Source organism: Nannizzia gypsea, genomic scaffold (genome assembly GCF_000150975.2).
Source record: "Nannizzia gypsea CBS 118893 supercont1.2 genomic scaffold, whole genome shotgun sequence".
Classification (NCBI taxonomy): domain Eukaryota; kingdom Fungi; phylum Ascomycota; class Eurotiomycetes; order Onygenales; family Arthrodermataceae; genus Nannizzia; species Nannizzia gypsea.
In genome coordinates this window covers 1,022,562-1,043,643 of record NW_003345200.1, presented here as the reverse complement: position 1 = coordinate 1,043,643, position 21,082 = coordinate 1,022,562, and the positions used below count along the sequence as shown (strand labels likewise).

The following is a 21,082-nucleotide window of genomic DNA, read 5'->3' as shown; positions in this document are numbered from 1 at the left end:
TGGAAAGACGTTTGAAGTGGATTTGGGAATGAGTTGGTGCCACAAATACCCTTTGGTAGCTTTAATCCAAATATCCCAATGCCAACGGGACGCCAGTCTCCTAGAACTTAAAGAACTCAAGCAAAAACGACGCACGCTGCCTTAGGGATGGGACTTGTCCCGAGTGTGCCGTCCTGGGTTCGGCAAGCAAAGGAGCTTCAATGTAATGAGCGAGTAATCTGTACCTCCAAGAACGAGAGAAGAGCTGTCTAAGCATATATATGTATACCAAACAACAAGCGAAGGACGAAAGTATATAAACTGTGATATCTGATATAAACGACAGACACCAGCGAATAGTAGTGGAAGTGTAGAGATATGAAGGAAGAAAAGAACAACAACAAGCCGAAAGGGGAGAAAATGGAGCTGCTATTACTTTCTAGAAGCAGGAACAACTCGTGTGTTTATTTATCTTACTGTGTTATTGAGTCGTGTGGAAGTCACGGACAGGGATGAAGGCTACAACTTCTACGCATATGAGGAAGGGATGACGTTGACGGGTCAAGTGGATTCTACAATATAGAAATTTTGAATGAATGGTTGATGGATTTCATATAGAGATATTGATGGCCACAAATGAGACCAACTTCCTGCTTGCTTGTTAAGACTCATAAACGTACATAAAAGTCATAGTATACAGGTATACATATAAAAGAAAAGGATAAAAAATATATGCAAAGAAGATGGAAGATTATAAACACAAAAAAAAAAGAGCGTCCATAATATCATATAGGCTCCGCTCGGTTGATCGTCAGTTGATCGGGACTGTAGGATGCTGAGTTATCGCTGCAGTTAGAGGCTGGAGGAGCCTCCTTTATTTCTGCTTGGCCGAGGTGACTGTTCGAGGCCGTTGGTCGGGTACCCGTACCTTTCGAATAACGAAAAGCTTTGGGCCAAGTTTGCCATCTTTGTTGGGCTGGAGATGTGGAAACAAGGAGGTCTGTTTTGCGGCCTTCTGGATTTTGGTGGGCCGTGGCTTGGGCTGAGGAACCGCCCCGATAGTGGTAGCCGCCTTCTTTGGTTTGGCGGCAGGGGTGACTGGCTCGTATTTGCCAGTCTTCTCGTTGAAAATGGCTATCGCCTTGTTGAATGGAAGGCGGTAGTCCTTCTCCTTTGGCTTGAGTCCAGCACCCATTTTGGCTTGCTGGAACTTCAACGAGAAATTATGTTAGAATCACTAGGAATAGGCTTATGTGTGAAGATATGAAGCCAGCGTACCTTGGAGGAAGGTAATGTAATATTAATGTATTCGAATATATGTGACTTTGGTGTAGGTAGGAAGGTGGGCCGTCGAGTATGTCTGTATTATGTGGGAAGTTGTTAATGAGAGAGGAAAGAAAGAGGGAGAGGGAGGGAAAGGAGGACTTCATGGGATTTTATAGCGCAGGTAAGACTCATACCTATAAAACCATGGTACAGTAGAACTATATTCTGTGCTCATAGAAGTGCTGTCTTGCTATGACGTCTTTGACTAAAGCCATCTCCGTCATACCAAAGACGGACATGGTCAGCAGAAGGCTCAGGAGGTGTTAGCTCCAACTTTGATGCCTTCAACTAGATTGAAGCCCTTGGACTTGCTGGTACAACTGGAGTATTTGAGATGGCCGGCAAGCCTTGAAAAGCCAGTAATCAGCCAGCGTAGCCCCCATAAATGTCGTATATATGATATATATTTATATTTATGTAAATATACGCATCATTCCCTTATCATCTGTAACCCGCTAAACATGAGTGTTAGCTACTATTTTAATGCCTTTATGACAGCATGGAATGCGTAGGAACTCGTGACAGGCTCACTTTAGATCCATCTATGGTACAAAGGTTATCTGGGATAACTATGACATAATCGACTTCTCGAGCCAACCGTGACGCCATCCATCATTGTGGCAGGAACCTCTGAAGGCATACGCGCCAGCGAGGTGCAGCAAAGGAGTGCAGAGCTTTCTGGTTGTACCGTTGCTCTCCCAGCTATGGGGTTTGTATCGTAGTCGTTCTACCCAAAACAGTTATATAGGTAAAACCCGATCAACCTTAGAACTCATTAGCAAAGGACAAAAAACTATCAGAGTTTACAAAATGAAGCCCAGTCTTACCTATCTATTAGATTCAAATCTGACCTCATAGGTTTGTCCCTTCATACGCGATATATAGGTATATACTAAGATATGCGCCCTTCTGGGCTCTTTATATGGGGTATATATAGGTAAACTCAACCATAACCCGAAGTATGTTGGTAGCCATGCCATAATATATAGACATATATATGGTTAAATAATGATAGAGAAGCTATATCTAGTAATAGGATGTGGAATATATATACTGTGAGCATCAAACGTTTTTCATGCAGGACGGGAGGTTCGTTCAAGCTCATTGAAGACCCACCTGGCCTTCACGTGACAGGGACGGTCCTGTTAGGGCGAAGATTCACTTCAAGACAATGAGCTATGAGAAGGTCACTAGTTATCAAATAGAGTGAAGTATTTAAAGTAGAGATATTTAACTGATAATTTGTTACTATTTCACACTGCGGATTTGGAAGTATAGGCCATGTTACATAGAGTTACAATAACCAGAGTATTTAAGACAGAGCATTGCACTTGCTCTAGAAGATGCCAACTATTCTACGCTAGAGCCCCTGTACACGGCAGAGCATATGCTTGGCTGTTTAGATTATGGGTTTAGGATCTTCACCAAGAGTAATCTCTTGTCTGCATCGTCATTAAGTGGCTGGTGACATAAGGGAGTTATATTGGTTAACACCTCGTCTCGTAATCGTATAGCATCGTAGTGCACAAAACAGATAAACTGATATGGCTTCAAGGTATAGCCATGGAGGAGTATATTGCGTGGAAGATTGGCAGCCAATAAATTTTGAGGAGCCCTGAGGTAGGAGCCGTAGCGCGCGGCTGGCGTTGTATAGCCAGAAATAGATTCGAAACCAGCTCGAATTTTAGAAGACATATCAATAACAGCAGGTTCCAAGAGGTGGGTTGCGTATGCCGCTGTACGGATTAACTGCAAGCGTTGTCTCATCTTGACTCCGCTACTTCTCCAGAGCCAACCAGGGGACTATGGAGAATTCTCACGAGCATCCGATACCCCGATATGGGTCTTCCGCTGAGCAGGATGCTGCGCCGCACTTTTAAAATAGCCTAATATAGCAGGCTAGATATACAGACTTTATATAGCCGCTCGATTGCCGCTAAGGTTTCACTATCAGGAACATAACAGCATAGCCATTGGGTATCAAGGAGGGTATAAGTGTCGATCTACTGAGAAAAGGGGGCCATCCATTCATTATTATACCTGACGCTGGTCCATAGCTGCAGGGAGGATGCAACAGGTTTCAAAGGGAAGGCAAGCCATTTGCTAGCGTTATTTTTAGCTTGCAAATGCCCTCCAACATATTCCTAAAGGGGTAATTCTTGGATGTCACCGCGTCAAATCTCGTAAACTGGCCAGCCGCTAACGGTTGGTTCGCGCTGTCGGTAACTAACTAACGAGCAACGATCATACCGCCCGTCCAGCAGGAAGTGTATCCATCTCACGCTGCCTCCCATGTGTGCGGGTGGCAGCAGGTTAGCTCCACTTGGGGATAGGCTAAGTCAACCAAGGTGTCGCAGCTATTCCGTTCGAGGGTGTGAATGGCCAGGTCTCTGCCACGCTAAAGGCCAAATGTCGACTCCGGATACAAGGACCGGGGCATAGCCGCTGGGATCCTGCGGCGATGCTTGACAGGGGCAGCTGTTTTCTGATGTCTGGCTGGCCTGTAGAGGCATCTCACGACTTTCCACCTCGTCCCACGCGTGCCACGAACCGAGGTGATTTCCTGCAAGCTCGTCACCGTGTTAGTAAACTGACTGGCTAACTGGTCAGCTAGTGCCCATGGCTCGCATGTCTCTGTGCCATCAGCAGCCTTCTCTGCCTTCTTCCTCGCCTCTCACAGGCCATCCCAGCCTCCGCGATGCAAGTCAACAAGCAAAAATTTGAGAACGGCCTGGTCACGTGCACCAAGTATCTAAAAATAGGCTCAACGGCCAAGGCTTAGCGTTTCTTTTTCTGCTTTGGGCAGTTTTCAACGTCTCGTCGCATCTTCCATACAACTTGAGCATTTCGCTGGACATGAAGCGATATCAAACGGACTTGACTTGACACTGCAGAGGGTATGCAGAGGACGCGGAGTAGCGGGCAGCATTGAACATACATCGTCGACATGGCCAGCAGGAGTGCTGTAAGCGCCGGGGCCCATGTCACAAGGTGGCACGGCGTGTATCCACATGTCTGGGGACTCTTGTCGAATATCCCCGTCGTTGCATGCTAAGTATATATCGGGTGCATGATATATACGGTGAAGAGAAAGCAGTTGGGCCATTCAGGGCCCGCATACTAGCTTTATCCATGCATGGCTCCCCTGACTATCACATACCTTGGCCAGTCAGCTTGCATGAACTAGCCAAGAATGCTGCACCGCTCGCTCTCTTTGAGTTCGCTTTCTTCAGACCATCCGCCTGCTGATTCGCTGAGACGGGGCCACTGCAGGATCACTAAACCATGCCTGGTCCGGCTTGGATATCAATCAAGTGGGTAGAGGCCTATGGTCACAGCGCCTGCGGCCTCATCATATGCAGTAACCGCCTTGTCTCCTTGCCCCCCACTGATGCCGATGCATGCATGGACGGACTCCTCCGTACATAACCTTTCGTATTTAAACCAGCAATGGCGCCACTGGTATTGTATCTCCATTCACGAGATATCTGCAGAGTCCTCAAATCTATATACATAAAGATTTACCTTTCGATCCGTCATTCTCCAGAGGTTGCTTTTTTGTCCGTCTTAGTCCAGGGTCCTGAATGGTGTTCTGGGGCATTTAACCGAGCGGATTTCACACGTTCTTGCATCTGCGTGACACTCGGTGCATACATATGGCCACCCTGAACCCTTGAAAACAACCCGGTCAAGTCTTGCAACACCCTTGCCAAAGCGGCCACCCTCATATTTTGCGCAGATTTCGATCTCCCGGGAGATATGAAAACTCATACCATAACCTCTATACATCTACCACCGACATCGCCGTTTGCGACATATCTTGGGTGACCTTGGTTTAACGGGCTGACAGTAGTAGCGTAACTGTCGCGCATCTGCCGTACGCCTGTCATCGTGTCGTCAACGCCGCTGGACGGTGTCTGACGACTCCTACCATCTTCGAGCGTGGTGCTTCATTCCTGATATTTTCTTTTCACTTATTGATACCCTCCACGATGCCGGCCGTCGCTATAATACTAATTTGGCTTTGCGCCTTGACTCTGATGCCACTTTCAAAGGCATACAACATACCTATAGACCATATAACTCGACAGTCCTCCCGCCCGAGCAGGCTGACAACGCTTAGTTGGCAAGGCAAACTACCGCAACCTTCATCTGCCGCATTACAGAGGAGGACAACAATAGGCCCTCGACCGGGTCCTAAATACACTTTTGACGAAGGGTGGTTCAATATAACAACTACATCGACATGCGAAGACGCGTTGAGAGGGTTGAAATCGGTTTCCAACCCTTCCGGTATAGCCGCATGCTTCAACGTCGCATTTTTAAATGAGGAAACAAAGCATGTTCGGGGCCGATGTTAAAACTATATTACGTCTCCCAGGCCAACGGAGAGTTCAACAACACCAAGTGGGAAGACTTTGATATCAAACTGGGTTCACTACTTGTAGAATTTTCGGGAATGAAGCGAGTTTTCCAGAATTCAACTTCGAATTCCACCACAGACTCGCCTCGTCTGGTGAGGCAATGGCGGTATAGCGGCAAGGTAAACGAGCTTATCCCGCTCAAGAAGTTATCCCTGTAAGTTCGCTCTGAGTCAGAATTATATACAAATGTAAAGACTCTCCAACTAACGACATGGCATATAGTGCTGAACATCGCTATCTCCTCGCGCCAAATATATCAATCACAACAAACTCTCCCAGCCAACCTAATACTATCATCGAAACAAACCTAACTCCTGACACCATTTCATACACCACTGGCTATTTAGCCGACGACATCAACCCACCATACAACATGACGGACTCCGAAATCAAAGTCCAGCTAAAGAATATATTACTTGCTGCCTTGGAATTTGAAGTACCCGGTATGAGCTTGGGTATATTCCCCACAGGACTTATTGTCACCGGTATATGGGCCGGCTTATTCCTAGCCATAGTGGGCTACGGGACATTTGAGCGAAAGCAGTACCGCTCTTTTCATGAACGAAGGCTGCAATACGCCGCCTCTACAAGAGGTTACGGTAATCGGCCTACTGTATCTTAGATTTAATGACCTTATAGACAGAATAACGCTAAAAAAATTCTAAACTTTTAATTACGTACTTAACGGCTCACGCTCGGTGTTGTAGGATTTTCCATCCTCGGTTAAATAAGTTTGTTTGTTGTTGTGTAACTATTTATATATCACACGGCTTGATACAGTTCATTTCTACTAACAAATACAGGGCGGAAGTAGTTGGTTTGGTATTCGAAACTATTTGATTTCTTCTGTAACTAAACACTGAGTAAGTTGGTAATTGCTGAAGCGAAGAGCACAAAGCCGGCTTATTGGTAAAGAAGGGTAACCGCAACGAAGCCGTATACGTTCCGCCAATACTACAGTCGAACATGCGGAGGGTTTATTCCCTACCTGGCTGTCCCTATGGCGTTCCCTTCTGAATATATCGGTATATAAAGCCATCCGCCGTCGACAAGAATTAAACCAGTAACGGAAGCTGATTTTTGCCATGGAAAATATACCAGAAAAAGAAAGACAAACGATCCGTGGCAAGACGTATAAAAGGTTGACATGACATGGCATGAAATAAGTTCGCATGAATTTCGAGTTATAAATATAGAATGGTAGGATACGATCAAAGAAAAAGCTGCAGCGCTTTGATTTTGATTCCGACGCATTGACTAACTAGTGTTTGGTACCAAAGTACACACCCAGAGCGACGGCTGTACCAATAATAGCAGCAATAACAAGCCACCAACATACACAGTTGCTATCCGAACCTCCCCCAACCCATGACTTGGGATTGCCCTGGGTGACTCCCCAGTACTTCGATGTCGTTGCTGCACCCCATGTGAGCTGACCTAAAGGTCGGCCGTGGTTGTTTAATAGGCTAGTTGTTCTCCAAGCTTGACCATCGCCTGGAGGCCCGTTGGGGAATACTCCTGCCGGGATTGGACCATGACGGCGTCGAGCAGACGAACCCGGGGGCAAAGGGGCACTGTCGAGTATAGATGGACCTCAGTTGAAAGATGGGATAGGTAAACGGGGCGATATATGGCTGATACTGGGAAGCATCCCAGGGCCAGATCTGAATGAGGAATGTCTATCTCCAACCCCCCCTTGCGGGTCCGTGATTTCCGGAGCGTCTCCCCGGGTGGCGCGAGAGTGAAAACTTCGGTGTGCTCTCGGAGGCCGTACGGGGAGCATTTCAATGCCATCTCCACCACTAGTTTGGGCTTTGGGGCGAGAGGAGCGAGATGAAGGTCTTCCTATATCAGGTCTAGCCGACGTGTATGGCGGAGGATGGGAACTTGATCGTCGTGAAGAGCCTTCAGGGGCCGAACGACTAGAGCGTCTAGTCCGTCCGCTTGTAGCGCGAGAGAGAGGAGGCACTGCAGGATCATCATTTGAAGCCATGATTGGAAGATGTATATCTTCTTGTACTGTTTCACTGTATATTCGCTTTGGCTCGGTGGATAGCGAGTCTGTTTGCCTGGCAGATGGCCAAAAGGCAGGAGGCCCGAAAAATAGCCAATGACGTATAATCAAAACTGCCGTAATAGAATAAGTCGGTAATCAAGCAAGAGGTAGAAGGGGCAACAGTATCTCATCCGTAGGCCTAGCCTCGTACCACTGATCCCGATCCAACGGATATAAAAGCTCAATTATGTTGCCGTAGAGTATAGGGTGGAGGATTTAGAAACCCTGAAGTCACGACTGCCGGATAAGTTGTGATTCAGTCTAACAACACCGCAAGTAGATATAGATAGATATAGATATTCAACGTCGTATCCGCTATGAAAAGCCACGAGGCGGGGGGTTAAGAAGAACCGTAGCTGGCCATCAAAAAACCCGGGCTTTTATATCACAAACGTAATGGCGAAAAGTGAACACAAGGCCCAAGGTAGGAGGTCATCGGCCATGGCAGTGAAGCTCCCATATAGTTAACTCTGAAAAGACACATGGCTTCGGATAGATAGAAAGACGAAGAAGCGGTACATTGGTGATGAGAGTGACGAAGAGGGCCAATTTTGTGGAGTCGTATATCGATGGCAGCGTGAAATCACACAATATCCATCGTGAGCGGTACTGTCGCAGGAACAGTTATCAATATAAGTGAAAGACAATCTTGGGGAGGTCGTCATCTCGTCGCCATAACCTCAGGATATATGAGCAGACAACTGTGAATTGGTATGTCACTCCGATTAGGAAGGCAAGACAATGAACAACCTGGTTATGTAGAGAAGGCTTATATCATTGCTCTGAATATGCGATTGAGCTGGTATAATATGGATATAGGTATATATATATCTCGGCCTTTGCTGGCATGGATGGCTATGAGGTCCGGGGCCGTTGTTGGGGTTTATATAGACTGGTTTTCGCGATACTAATGTTGGCGTGGTGGTGAAGAGTGACTTCTAGAATGGCAACTAGATACTTGTTTGCGAGTCCTGTGGAGTAAGCTGTTTGTTAGCAATTGATTGATATTGATGGAATGGCAAATTGTAGGCTTACTAGATTGTGGTGTAATCCGTAGTCAGGAAAACGGTGGCCAATATCAATCCCTGACACCTTAACAAAATAATCCATATATAGGGTATATTCAATCGAAAAAATATGTATGAAACATCATGTATCATTATAATCATTCAAAGTATATCGACTGAAGGCCAGGAGACACTGTACACAAACTCCAGGAAACTCGGAAGAGACTGCGCCGGGTATATTCCGTACATTATTTAGACAGTACACAAACAGGCAGAAAGACACGCTTGCAAGACAGAAACCGAGGCAGAAAGGCCCTTCAAATATGTCAAAAGAAAACCCCCCGATGCAAATGCTGGGTATTAAACAAGATGCAAAAAAGAAATCACTCAACCATGTTTGTGAAAGGAAACTTCCGACAGACAAACAAAAAAAGGAAAAGCAACTGGGAAAACAAAATAGAAGAGGAGAATCAAACGCTTGGAATCAAGCTTTGAAGCTGTACATTCGGACTTCAGAGTCTTCGCTTCCGGTTGCCATGCGGCTATCACTAAGGGAGACGCAGGTAACTGGGCCCCTATGGCCGGTGAACGTTCTTTCGCAGGTCCCGGAACGGGGATCCCAGACCTTTGCCATATGGTCCTGCGCACCAGAGACAAGGCGAAGGGTATCAGCAGCCAGGCCCCAAACACCCTCAATATGGCCGAAGAAAGTTCGCAGGCAGCGACCAGTATGAACCTCCCAGAGACGCAGGGTAGAGTCAAGAGCTGCAGTAAGCATGAAGCGGGGTGGAGCCGGGCGGGTTTGGTCTTCGGTGAACAGGGCATCAAAAAGGGGAGACATGGGCTGTGTCGGGGGGGCGGAAGTATTGGGCTGTAGGTTGGGTTCATTGGTGCTGTCGTGGCTTGCTCGGTGATCGGGAGATTCTGAGCCTGACAGACGATCGCTCCTGTCGCTGGCACAGTCTGACGGGTGTTTAAATTCGAATTCTCTCGGGAGTGGGAGGACCTGTTGGACTTGGCCTACATGTCCTGCATAGGTGTGGATACATTTACCCGTGTCCAAGTCCCAGATACGAACGGTGAGATCATCAGAAGCAGAGAAAACAGTGCGGGAGGCAGTATCAAGCTTAACCGAGTTGACCCAGTCCGTGTGCCCGCGGAGGATCCGAGTAGATTTGTCCTGGAAGTTCCAGATCTTGATAGTGTTGTCCTTCGAGCCTGAGGCAAGAGTTGTGGAATCAAAGTGCAGGCAAAGGACACCACCTTGGTGGCCTGTGTATGTTGATATACACTCTCCCGACCGCCAGTTCCACACTTTGATGGTTCGATCAAGACTTCCGCTTATCAGCTTGGTGTCGTCGAACTGCAAGCAGCGGATAGTTGATTCGTGGCCCTGAAGCGTGCGTATCTCCTTTCCAGTCTCAATGTCCCAGATCTTGATAGTAGCGTCATACGAGCCTGTAGCAAGAATATTGTCGTCAAACTGTAGACACATGACACCGTTTGTATGTCCTCTGAATATAGTAGTCGTGCATCGGCCGTACTTCCAGTTCGTGCCGACTTTGAAACGATCCATATAGACTGCTTTCCATGGTCGATGCTGGTGCTGTGGCTGCGGCTGTGGACTAGAAACAACCTCCTTGCCAGCTGCCCGCAGCTGAACCTGACGCTTTGTATCCTTGAGCCTCTTCCTGTCGAGCATTGGGAGCCCCCATCCGCACTTTTCACACTTGCGGTCGATATGCTGCTCACACATGCGATGCCAGACAACGTCATCATCCGCAAGGGCCCGCCAGTTGCGGGACACCTGGGCGGCATTACACAATGACGCGGTATCCAGGTAAGACAGGATCTTGAAGGAGATTTCCAGCGGCAGGGCCGTGACAAAGTCTATGCGAATCAGGTCTCGGACGCTGGCTGAGAGGAAGGATAGCTGTGGGAAGCAGCACTGTGCCACGATTCCCTGCAGCATAAGGTTGCGGTGCTTTGAAGGTGCGGCGGAGAACAAAGACCAGAAATGTGCAATGCTTTGTTGGTCATTCTGTGACAGAGTGGAGAGATCCTATAGCCTCAGTCAGCACAACTAACAACGTCATAACTATAACTATGCGGTATCAAAATACACACCCTTTGCATCTGGTCAACCGTAGGCTCATCTGCCTGGCGTCGACACTTCAAGTCTGGACGGTGGCGGTAGCAGTATTTAGAATCCGCCTTGCGTCGCGGTAGGGATGGGTCTGCCGGTGCAAATCTGTTCCTTGACGCATGCTGATCCCTGATGTGTTTGGTCAGAAAAGGAGCAATGCTGCTCTCGGCAGCAGTCGAATTGAAGAGAGACTTGGGCTCCGAGACCATAGATTCAGGTGTACCTGCTGTACTGCAGCGTTCGCCTGGTGTCCCGGCAGCTTCTGGCTCTGTGAGCTCTGGTTCGAGAGAAGCCGAAAGCCGTCTGCGCTTGCGCGGAGACATTGTGACATCCCGGTCACAGGTCTCTCTCGTAGCCGATGGTTCCGCAGGTAGCGTGACGCTGTCCGCAGCCATTCCCGCTATCCTCAGCTCCTGTATTTCTGCTATCCTGACTGCCGTTGCTCTCGTTGCGCCGCCGGTTGCGTGTCCTGTCGCCGCTGGAGTCTGGTTACAGGGAGGAGGAGGAGGATTGATCGTTTTATATGGGATGGAATCGTGATATACCTTCGGGCCAAGGTTTGCCGAAACCCAGCAAGCGTGAAAGCTAGTATTCGGTATCTCGCAGTTGTTCGTGTGCCGCGTGAAGCTATGTAGATGCGCGGCCGGTATCACTGTCCGGGGCGTCCGTCGGTCCCTGTTTTATGTCTCTGCGTCTCCTCGCGTCGTCGCTGTCGTCATTTTTGTGTTCGTTTTCCTCATTTTTTTTGCGCTTTCAACGCTTTTTTTTTAGTTTTCTTCGCCTCTTTCGGGCGACGGTCACGTGTGAAAATAGATTATGTCATCAGATAATCAGTCTTGGCGTTTCCTTGTTTCACCGCCGAAGGTAGATCACGTGATATCCGTCATTCTGCCGCTTGATCACGTTATTTTTTTCTTTTTCTGGCTTTCGTCGACTTCAACTCATCGACATTTTGCGGCTTCGACGACGACAGCAGCAGCAGCAGCAGCAAATCAACGCTGCCAACGGCCTCGTTTTCGCCAGCTGTTTGTGACCTGCGACGCTACCCTGACCCTGCTAGCTCACGGCTGGCGAGTTGTCGTCCTTATCTCGCGGCATCGGGACACCAAATCACGGCAGGCTGGAGCACTATGACGCCCCCTGTCTTAAGAAGCTAGCTACTAGAGCCGTTGTCTAACAGCTATTATTCGCTTGGATTGGCGTATGCCGGGGACTCCTCTCCTGCATGTTTACTCTTGTCCTCGCTCCGGGACGGGCGTAGCACTTGGTTGTCTCGTCGTTGCTGTTGTTGTTGGCTGTTTAACCCGACTGTTTGTGTGATTATTTATTTACTTTATTTATTTGATATTTAATTTTGATATGCTGATATATCATAAACCTACGTGATACCCTTGGCGAAGAAGCAACGAAAAAAAATAACAATATGATGTCCTCAGCGGCAAGCTCTGCATCCTCGGTGCAGAGCGGGCGATCAGGAGGGATGGAGGCAAACCCGACTCATGGCCATGGCCATACCTATAGCCATGACCATAACCGTGCCCAGCCAGACCTGGATACGCTGGTGTCGCACCTTGCAGCCGCCAAGCGGTCCCTCTCCTCCATTCACCATGTCTGGAGGGCCAACGAGATCGTGACTGCTGCACGCGCGGCATTAGAGGAGAGTGTCATTGTCTCGGCCCGGACCGGCTTCCTACGTCGAGGCTTGGACGAACAGATCCGGCTCCTCTACAAGGTAAGGACCGAAGTAGAAAACGTAGCCCACCGTGGCCGGGCCGAGTTTGCTGCTGCCATCAAGGAGCTTGATACGGTCGACAGCAAACTACAGCAGACTCTCGACAGTCTAAGACAGACCACCCTTGAGCGGGGTTTCCGCTCGCTGGAGCAGCAGCAGGAAGAAGCAGAGAAAGGCGTATCCAAGACGCTACACGATTTCATCGATGAGCATGCCGTAGACGACATCCAGTCACTGCTCAAAGACGCCATAGACAACGTCAGCGCAGCCCAGTCAGAGCTCGACGTATCCAATCGAGCTTTTGACAATGATCTTCAGTCTATCCAGCAGGCCCTGGATAAGTACAAGCTCTCTATCAAACGGGGCTCTGTCTCCTCTCTCAGCCTGTCTGCTTCTTCTTCTGCATCCCGTGTCAAAATGCCGACCCCAACGGTGATACCGGAATTGCTTCACTCGCTCGAGTTGAACGCGCAGGAGATGGCAGACCTGCTGGAATCATTGGTGCGCCACTTTGATCTATGCGTTACCGCTGTCAAGCATACCGAGGGTGGTGGGGTACTTGCACGAAACATCACGGGAGACCTCCCCACCGACGTCGGTATCGGAATCCGGGCCGGTGGAAACCCACAACTAAACACCGACGATAGCAACAACAACAACAACAGCTACAACGATGATGCCGGCAATCCAAACCCACAACTAGAGCCTCTTACCGACTCAGACTACCGCGACATGATCGCCGTCATTGCCAAGGACGCAGGGGAGGCAGAAGATGTCGTGCTTGAGATCCAGGATCGCATAACTGAGATGGAATCTACTCTAGAAAGAGTACTTGAACAGCGAGACTCGCTCATCACCGCAAGCGTATTTACCACTGCTGTATTTCGCCGGCTGGACGAGTTCGAATCAACCCGTCTACCGGAATACGTAGCACAATCCCATAAATTCGAGCAAACATGGAACACAGAACATGAACGCATGGAGTCAGGTATGGCCGACCTGAACGACCTGCGAGGCTTGTACATGGGCTTCCTAGATGCATACGATGGCCTCATTCTCGAAGTTGCGAGACGGATGAGTGCTAAAAAGGCTGCTGAGGACATTCTAAAGGATGCTCGGGCAAGGTTAGATGCGTTGTATGAGGAAGATGTTCGAGCACGAGAGGCCTTCAGAATAGATCAGGGTGATTACCTTCCTTCAGATATCTGGCCGGGCCTAAGCATGCCGCCGAGTAGAGTTGTGTTTCGAAGGATTCGTGCAGATGATGACGCTGCCCAAGAAGACAAGGATGAAACGACACCGGATGTGAAGCCGGATGATGTTGAGCAGCAGCAGCAACAGGACCCTGAAGGCGATGTCCGGTCTTCGACTAAACAGAGCCGCGATGGAAAGGAGGATTTCGGCGAAAGTATCCCCAACCTGCCCAAGCACGTCATAGAGCAGGCGTTTGCCCGTCTTAACTCAAGGGGCACAAGCCTCCCTTCATAGCCGTTTCCCCATATCCTCACCATGTCACCATAATGCGCCATATTAATGTATCTATACCTCAAAATAATCAATCAACCTTGCTATACGAAGTAGCGACAATATCCAGTAACACACACACCAGGACTAATGGTGCGATTAAAGATAGGCATAAGGTGAATGTGTAAACAACCTCCAACACTCATCAGAGCTCTCTTTGATCCTCATACCCTTTCCCATCATGACTACCAGAACTTGCTCTCATGCCTTAGCCTGACCATCAACTTCAACCTTACAGCCACCCATCCAACTCCTTACATCGTCCTCTTGCGCGATAATAGCAAAGGGAGAGCATGGAGTACTCGTATAGGATGTATAGATTGCAAGCCCTGTCCAACCAGCCAGGAAAAGATGAAGCATCACGACCAGACTAGAGCGACAGAGAGATCCAATAGTACAGCCAGGGATAAGCAGGTAGGATGATTTGTCCGTGTAAGACAAATCTCTTTCCATTTTCATCATCTGGGTGCTGGAGGTTGTTTCTGCTATCGATATTTGTGATTGCAGGGTACGCTAGAGCCGGAGAACGTACGGAGAACACCCATACACGTACATACCAGACTTAAACTCCGTAAGGAGTAGCTAAGAAACTCTCCTCCATCGTTCCGGTTAACCGTTTTAGTCGATCCTGGGCAGGTTGTATACTCCGCATATTCCGCGGACGGCATGGCTATGCTTTTTGGGGTGGTATCAAAAATCATCCAGCTAGGCTGAACGAAAGAAGGAATAAGTGGTTTCCGGCGAATTCTAAGGCTCTAGATCCATGTCAGATATTCCCTTGATCGCCTATAGTCAATGGGACACACGGAATGATGTCGTGAAGATAGAAAATTCTCCTAACCCGTCCCCGTCCGTCTGGTAACTCCCCCGAATCAAGGCAGGGGAAGGTTGCCCGGTAAGCGCGGAGTGTTTAGTACATGGTTGCACGAGGTACACACCACTATTATCTCGCTGCTCGCTATCGAACCGCCTCTAGTCGCACGAGATTTCGAATTCCTCTAGCCCTAGAAGACGATCGATCGGGCTTCTCTGCCTCAAGCCGTTATTGCTTTCTCGTCAGCTCTTGATTGGTTTTTGTCACAGCCGGAGATCTTCCCTTTCTTTTCTTCGATCGATAATCAGCAGGACCGATGAAGATGCATATGCGGTGTACACACGGAGTACTGTGTACATGTCAAATTATGCATCTCCGCCGGCAAACTTCGATGTGGCCATAGAGTCTACATTTCCCGTTAGCCTGAGAAGAAATCATACATGTTATTTATTCTTTCTCAGTCCTTTTTCAATGCAGACAGGGATGGCTCAGTGCAGCAGGAGGCTTGGCCACGGCGTTTCCTGCACCTGTTTGGTCGATGACTCGCCTTGCTTCAATAGCTTGGAGACGATGGAACCTTCGATTACTCCCCCAGACTCGGCAAAGGGACCAACCGCCGGGGCAAGTCAAAATGGTTGATGACGATGTTCTTTTTTTCGTCGTTGTTATTTTGCACTTCGGCTAAGGGGCAAGTGGGTGGTGGCCGGGTTCGTGCCTAGCCAGCTAACTAGCTTGACTAGCAGAGCAAGGGGGCCTGTCTTGTCTCTCTATGCATATCCAGAGGCTGATATCTGATATTCTAGGTCGACATGTCGCCGTGCGGCCGAAGCGGACAGCCATCCACAGCCAGTCAGAGCAAATCGACATAGGATCTTCTCTTCCTCCCCGCCTCGCAAGGACCAGGTCAATCTCCCTGTCGAAAACACAAAAAAAGTCGATGTGTAATATTTTATATCAACAGCATCAAAACTCCTCCCTTCCGGTGTTTCATCTTCGACAGCTGGCAAACTAATCCCAACACAACCAGCTGTGATTCCAGAGCATCTCACAGCAGTCGGCTGACAGTTGACAGCAAGGTCGCACATAAAAAAAGAACTAGTTCGGATCTGCTGGCTTGATTGTACATTGCTGTGGCGGAATTAATATGGCCATCGATGTATTCCGTACCTGTTGTACCCCCGTGCTACGCCAGCGCCCAGGGGGGGACTTCACTAGAGCAGCCCGCAAAAGAAGCACCAGTGGCTGAAAAGCTCCCCGGGGAGAGCAAATCCCCCCTCCCCAAAAAAAAAAATTGCGCACTAGACCATCAGCGCCAGGAGACGGCTCGAAGGCGTTTGTGGACGGTGGCTCAGGGCGCTGAACGGGCTGTTAAGGTTGATGCATTCAACTAGCAGTGAGCCCGGGAGAGTGTTCATTTCCCAGGGTAATGGCAGTAGAGAGCAGGCTAAGTTCTCCCACCTCAGAGCTTAATACTGCTAGATCACCGTACCAAGAAGAGCAATGTATATATTATGCCAAATGGGGATCTGATGATGGACTGTGTGAGTGCCATATAGCTAAAGTGCCTCTACCAAGGACGGTTTCAAACCGAACTACCCCGTTCAATGGTTGGACATTCGTCGGAGTCCGGCTCAGGGTCTGCACAGTTCATGCCTAAAAAGTATTTATTTTTAATCTTTTTGCTCTTCTCGCCTGGAATTGACACATTCGCTATAACATTCCACATATATACCCTCCACTATTTATCTTCGGCGTCCCTTTGGGTGCTCTTTGGTGCGGCTAACAAAATTATCCAGCTGGCTCGGAAGTTTGCCCCTGGATTAATATACACTGCATCCCAGGGAACTTATATATTCTAATAATGCACAAACACAAAAGTGTTAGTAACGACTGGATAACTAAATAATCCTGGTAGTTTTCCGCATGCATATGCATATTTGGGGCTCGATAGCTCATCTTGCCTCTCTTATTTCATACTAGCAGCGGCGGGAAAAGCAGGGGTTTGTCTGCATCCAAACACCTCCGTCCATCCATTGGACTGAACATGAACCATGAACAGTTACCGATAGACCAATCCAGGAATAAGAAACAAATCAGTGAGGCTTCTGATGCGGGAAACTCCAGAAAAGATCTTCAGGATTTGACGCCCGCTAGTCCCGAATACGGGAAACGGGCGATAGTGAAGCCACAAAATACCCAGGGCAGCAGGAGTTATTCATACGGGTCTTACCACAGCTTGGAAAAGAAGAAAAAAACAAAAGGCAAAGAAGTCAAGAGAAGAAAAAGAAGAAAGGAAAATGAGCTAACTACTCCGTACAACTCCAGGAGGGTTCCATTTAGCTTGATAACAGTGGGTGACATTTCGTATAAATCCCCAGAAGACGGACCCTCCAAGATGGCTGGTCCTGAGTTGGTCCACAGGCTTCGAACAACAGCCCTCCTCTACCAGAGACACTTGCTTTGTCTTTCTACCTGTTGGATAAAAGTGTAGAGACGCCCCTCTCTTTGATCTCGACACCAACCTCACTTTAAAGGCCTTTGCGGGTACCTGTCACTACCATCAGCTAACCATGGATTTGACACCAGTCCTGGTTGAGACATGGACTCTTTATGCCATAGGGTCTTGCATGATTGGAACAAGAGTGTTTGTTCGAACAAGACTTGTTGGGATACAGGGTTACGGCCCTGATGACTACCTCGTCTGGTTTACTTGGGTGAGATGATTAGCCCATTTAATTTCCCGGATACACTGATGGCAATGGCTAACTGTTTGCATAGCTGGTATATACCTGCGTCACAATTATTGCGCATGTATTCTTAGTCCAGGCGGGGGGAAAACATACATCGGTGTTAACAGATGCTCAACGAGCGGCCTTAACAGCGAGTGAGCGGAAAGATTGGGAGTATGGCTCCAAGCTCTTCTCCTTCGGCTTCTTCAGCTACGCCACCATTGTCTGGAGTCTGAAGTTCAACATGCTTTTCTTCTACCGTCGGCTTGTCAGAGGTCTACACATTGAACGATTTGTCCTGCCTGCTTTCGGATTCGTCGGGGCAGCGGGTATTGCATCCGTCCTTACTTTCTGCTTGGCATGTGTCCCCTTCCACAAGTTGTGGCAGGTTTATCCAAACCCAGGAGGTTAGTGTTTCGATTTCGATATCATTGTATGGGGATAACGGAGACTGATACAATCCAAATGCAGGGCAATGCTATCCACAAAATCCTGTGACATTCTACACTGTCGCAGTTCTGAATGTCCTTACAGATATGTGCATTATTGCTATTCCTATCCCTGTAAGTCTTCCCACAAACCGACCATGCTGCATATTCATTTCTCTAACACGGGTCTTCATAGATGGTCATCCGAGTACAAGCTAGCATTATGCGAAAAATCGGTCTGATGATGCTCTTCAGTCTCGGCATGTTCTGTATGATTGCTGCCGTTGTTCGTGTTGTTCTTATTTTCAAGCTCAAGCGCCATGGTGACGGAGCTCTATGGTCCATTCGTGAAGATTTCGTCGCAGTCATTGTCGGCCAGGCACCCCTGGTATACCCGATCACCAAGCCCAGATTTTGGAAGAGCATCATCGGCGGTGACAAATATGAGGAAACCGACCACAGCCAACAATACAAAGACAGCAAGGCATCATCGAAGCGAAAGGTCAAGGACCCCTACATGATTACCCAGACCGAACTTACTATGGTTGACAAGTCCGAAAGTACTGAGGAGATCATAAAAGTGGACGAGGGAAAGATGGACGGCGGCATCCTCGTTCAGAGGACTTACAATGTTGATGTTGAAAGCTCCAGAACGGAGTCGGGTCACGAAGACAAGAAATACCCAGGCCAGGCGTTTTAAGGAATTGTTTACTTTTTATTACTTAACTACAATATACCTTTCAGGAGTGCTTTTTACGGAGCGTTTTACGGAGGTGGGTGGTGATTCGTTATTTCGTGGGAGCCTGGAGAATGTGTCCGGGCTTCTTTTATTTTATGTAGTTATATTTCAAAATCAATTTTACCTTCAGTTTACGAAGAACTTCTTTTCCTCTCGCACTGAATGACCACTGTTTTCTTCTGATGATTGCTTTGATGTTTTGGGTGCTCTGAATAGAGATATTAAGTTTGAGACTTGTCATGCTGGAGCTTGTTCTCCGAGGAACAACACGGCCCGCGAATGGGGCTGTCCCGTTTTAGTTTGTTGCTGACTCCCTACTCAGAGCCCCTGAGAGCCACTCAAGCCACCTGGACCCAGTGGACGGAACACCCACCGAACAAGCACCGAATCACGGATGTAACTCACTCTCCTTGACCTCGATCGAGCTCCGTCAGCCTGGCATATGAAAACCGCCAAAACGCTGCCCCAGAACCACGGATTGTGTGTGCTCCGCGTACCTTGTTTGTTGACTCTCGTGAAACCCCTTGCTGCGGCTGATCCTTGACTTATATAAGCATAACATATAGATATTTAAACTATGTGGAGAAAACTTTAAATAGCGCGGGCGGACCGAGGTTTATCCGTAAAGCTCCTTCCAAGGTTGGCAACCTTCTATTCTTGGCCTTCTTGACGTCGACCTCAAATTTCCACGATAACCAAGTACCCAGATACGTAACTACACGAAGCCGGCTACAGTTATGTCCCAGGATATCAGGGTGCTGGGCCAACATGGAGGAGACAAAGTGTTTGGGGTTTGCATCTGAAAATGTTCTCGTCTCAGCCAACCGTCTCGATTACGATGATCTGCTCTCCTTTATGCATCTCGATATCCACTGCGGGCTCTTCAGCTTGGGCATCCGTATCAGCCGTGGTCGGTAGCCATCAGGAGTGAGCCGTGCAGTGCACGAGTATATGCAGACTTCGGTGGTTAACCGTGTTGTTTCATGCGTTGTCTGCTTTGGTGTTACTGTGGTGTCGGGCAACACGAGAATCAACGAGAACATTTTGCTTGCAGCACACTCCCTGGCCAACTTAAACTCCGTTGACTGCCAATCGTCGCCCGGAGTACGAACCTGAAAACACGAGTTTCCTTTGCTTCGGAGCGACCCAAAACTCCATGTCCGGTTATCGCAATATTTAACGGACGTATACAGCCAGCGTGGCCTTGACTGGACCCCCTTACAGAGACTGAAACCTTGCAGCGCAATTAGAGGCTATCGGATTCTTTACAAGCCAAAGAATGTCGTTCATTATTTGTGAAGCTGTCGGGCATCAGGGATATCACGCCAAAGCGCAGTATTCAAAGCACCCATGGTCTTGATGTACTTCCTACAAACAAGCAATGAACTGCCTGCTCTCTGGTCAAAGCTACTGAGCGCTTTGACTTTCATATGACTCGGGAATACCTACTGGCTGTGGCAGCATGAGATTCAGCCCTTCCACCATCAATCTCAGCCTCATAATCCCGCTAAGATGAAACACACTTAGGCGTTCACTTGAGGAAGCCACAGATACCAATTGACTTGAGAGACAGCGAGCCATTCGCCACTACCGTCCACAGCAAAACACCATTACCCTTCCTAAATCGGAGATTGGTAAGCCTCCGAACCAGAATTGGACTGTCCCGGCGAACAGGGCGCCTGAGCCGCTTGAAATCCCCACTTAAAACTGGGAGTGTTGTGGGGAAGTTCAAAATATAGATCCGATTATCAAAACCACACGGCAGAGCTTGGATGACCAAGCGTTACTCGTAACCAATGCCAGCAATGTCCTAATCCAGCCACAGAACTGTATGTGAACGAATAGGTGACTACCAACAACTCTTTCCTACTGTTTGTTGGTTTGTGGTAGCACACTGTTGATTACTATTGTTCTACCCTATCGGAGTATTTTCGGAAGTTAAGTCAAACCCAATATATTCGACCGTAACTGACGTGCATCTAGATGACAGAACTGTTATCAGCGTAATGCCAAGTAAGAAGTTTGTGTTTTTCCGGCTACCTTGGTTTAAAAATGGGCCAGAGGTGCTGCCCAAACAGCAGAAGGGGCTATGTTCATATGTTCCGTTCATTATTCGCCAATTCCTTGGTTGTTGACAGTTCCCGCGTTTTTACGTAAAACCATTCAATAGCCGCCAAT

At 48.3% G+C, this 21,082-nt stretch overlaps 7 protein-coding genes across 7 annotated transcripts; 3 read left to right on the top strand and 4 right to left on the bottom strand.

Moving 5' to 3' along the window:
* Positions 1–853: 853 nt before the first annotated feature.
* MGYG_02402 (hypothetical protein) lies at positions 854–1,174 on the bottom strand (the record flags this gene model as incomplete). Its single annotated transcript, XM_003174825.1, has 1 exon — positions 854–1,174. The coding sequence occupies one exon, from the start codon at positions 1,172–1,174 to the stop codon at positions 854–856; it is 321 nt and encodes a 106-aa protein (XP_003174873.1).
* Positions 1,175–2,709: 1,535 nt separating this feature from the next.
* On the bottom strand, positions 2,710–3,072 carry MGYG_02401 (hypothetical protein; the record flags this gene model as incomplete). The annotated part of the gene is made up of 1 exon (XM_003174824.1): positions 2,710–3,072. One exon carries the CDS (start codon positions 3,070–3,072, stop codon positions 2,710–2,712), a length of 363 nt encoding a protein of 120 aa, XP_003174872.1.
* Positions 3,073–5,297: 2,225 nt separating this feature from the next.
* Positions 5,298–6,351, top strand: MGYG_02400 (hypothetical protein; the record flags this gene model as incomplete). Its single annotated transcript, XM_003174823.1, has 3 exons — positions 5,298–5,648; positions 5,687–5,883; positions 5,952–6,351. 3 exons carry the CDS (start codon positions 5,298–5,300, stop codon positions 6,349–6,351), a joined length of 948 nt encoding a protein of 315 aa, XP_003174871.1.
* A 281-nt stretch (positions 6,352–6,632) lies between these two features.
* Positions 6,633–7,722, bottom strand: MGYG_02399 (hypothetical protein; the record flags this gene model as incomplete). The annotated part of the gene is made up of 4 exons (XM_003174822.1): positions 6,633–6,683; positions 7,017–7,028; positions 7,069–7,166; positions 7,371–7,722. The coding sequence occupies 4 exons, from the start codon at positions 7,720–7,722 to the stop codon at positions 6,633–6,635; spliced, it is 513 nt and encodes a 170-aa protein (XP_003174870.1).
* Positions 7,723–9,276: 1,554 nt separating this feature from the next.
* MGYG_02398 (sulfur metabolite repression control protein) lies at positions 9,277–11,333 on the bottom strand (the record flags this gene model as incomplete). Its single annotated transcript, XM_003174821.1, has 2 exons — positions 9,277–10,854; positions 10,920–11,333. The coding sequence occupies 2 exons, from the start codon at positions 11,331–11,333 to the stop codon at positions 9,277–9,279; spliced, it is 1,992 nt and encodes a 663-aa protein (XP_003174869.1).
* Positions 11,334–12,361: 1,028 nt separating this feature from the next.
* On the top strand, positions 12,362–14,158 carry MGYG_02397 (Atg17p; the record flags this gene model as incomplete). The annotated part of the gene is made up of 1 exon (XM_003174820.1): positions 12,362–14,158. One exon carries the CDS (start codon positions 12,362–12,364, stop codon positions 14,156–14,158), a length of 1,797 nt encoding a protein of 598 aa, XP_003174868.1.
* Positions 14,159–17,578: 3,420 nt separating this feature from the next.
* Positions 17,579–18,865, top strand: MGYG_02396 (hypothetical protein; the record flags this gene model as incomplete). The annotated part of the gene is made up of 4 exons (XM_003174819.1): positions 17,579–17,722; positions 17,787–18,144; positions 18,209–18,300; positions 18,362–18,865. 4 exons carry the CDS (start codon positions 17,579–17,581, stop codon positions 18,863–18,865), a joined length of 1,098 nt encoding a protein of 365 aa, XP_003174867.1.
* Positions 18,866–21,082: the final 2,217 nt, after the last annotated feature.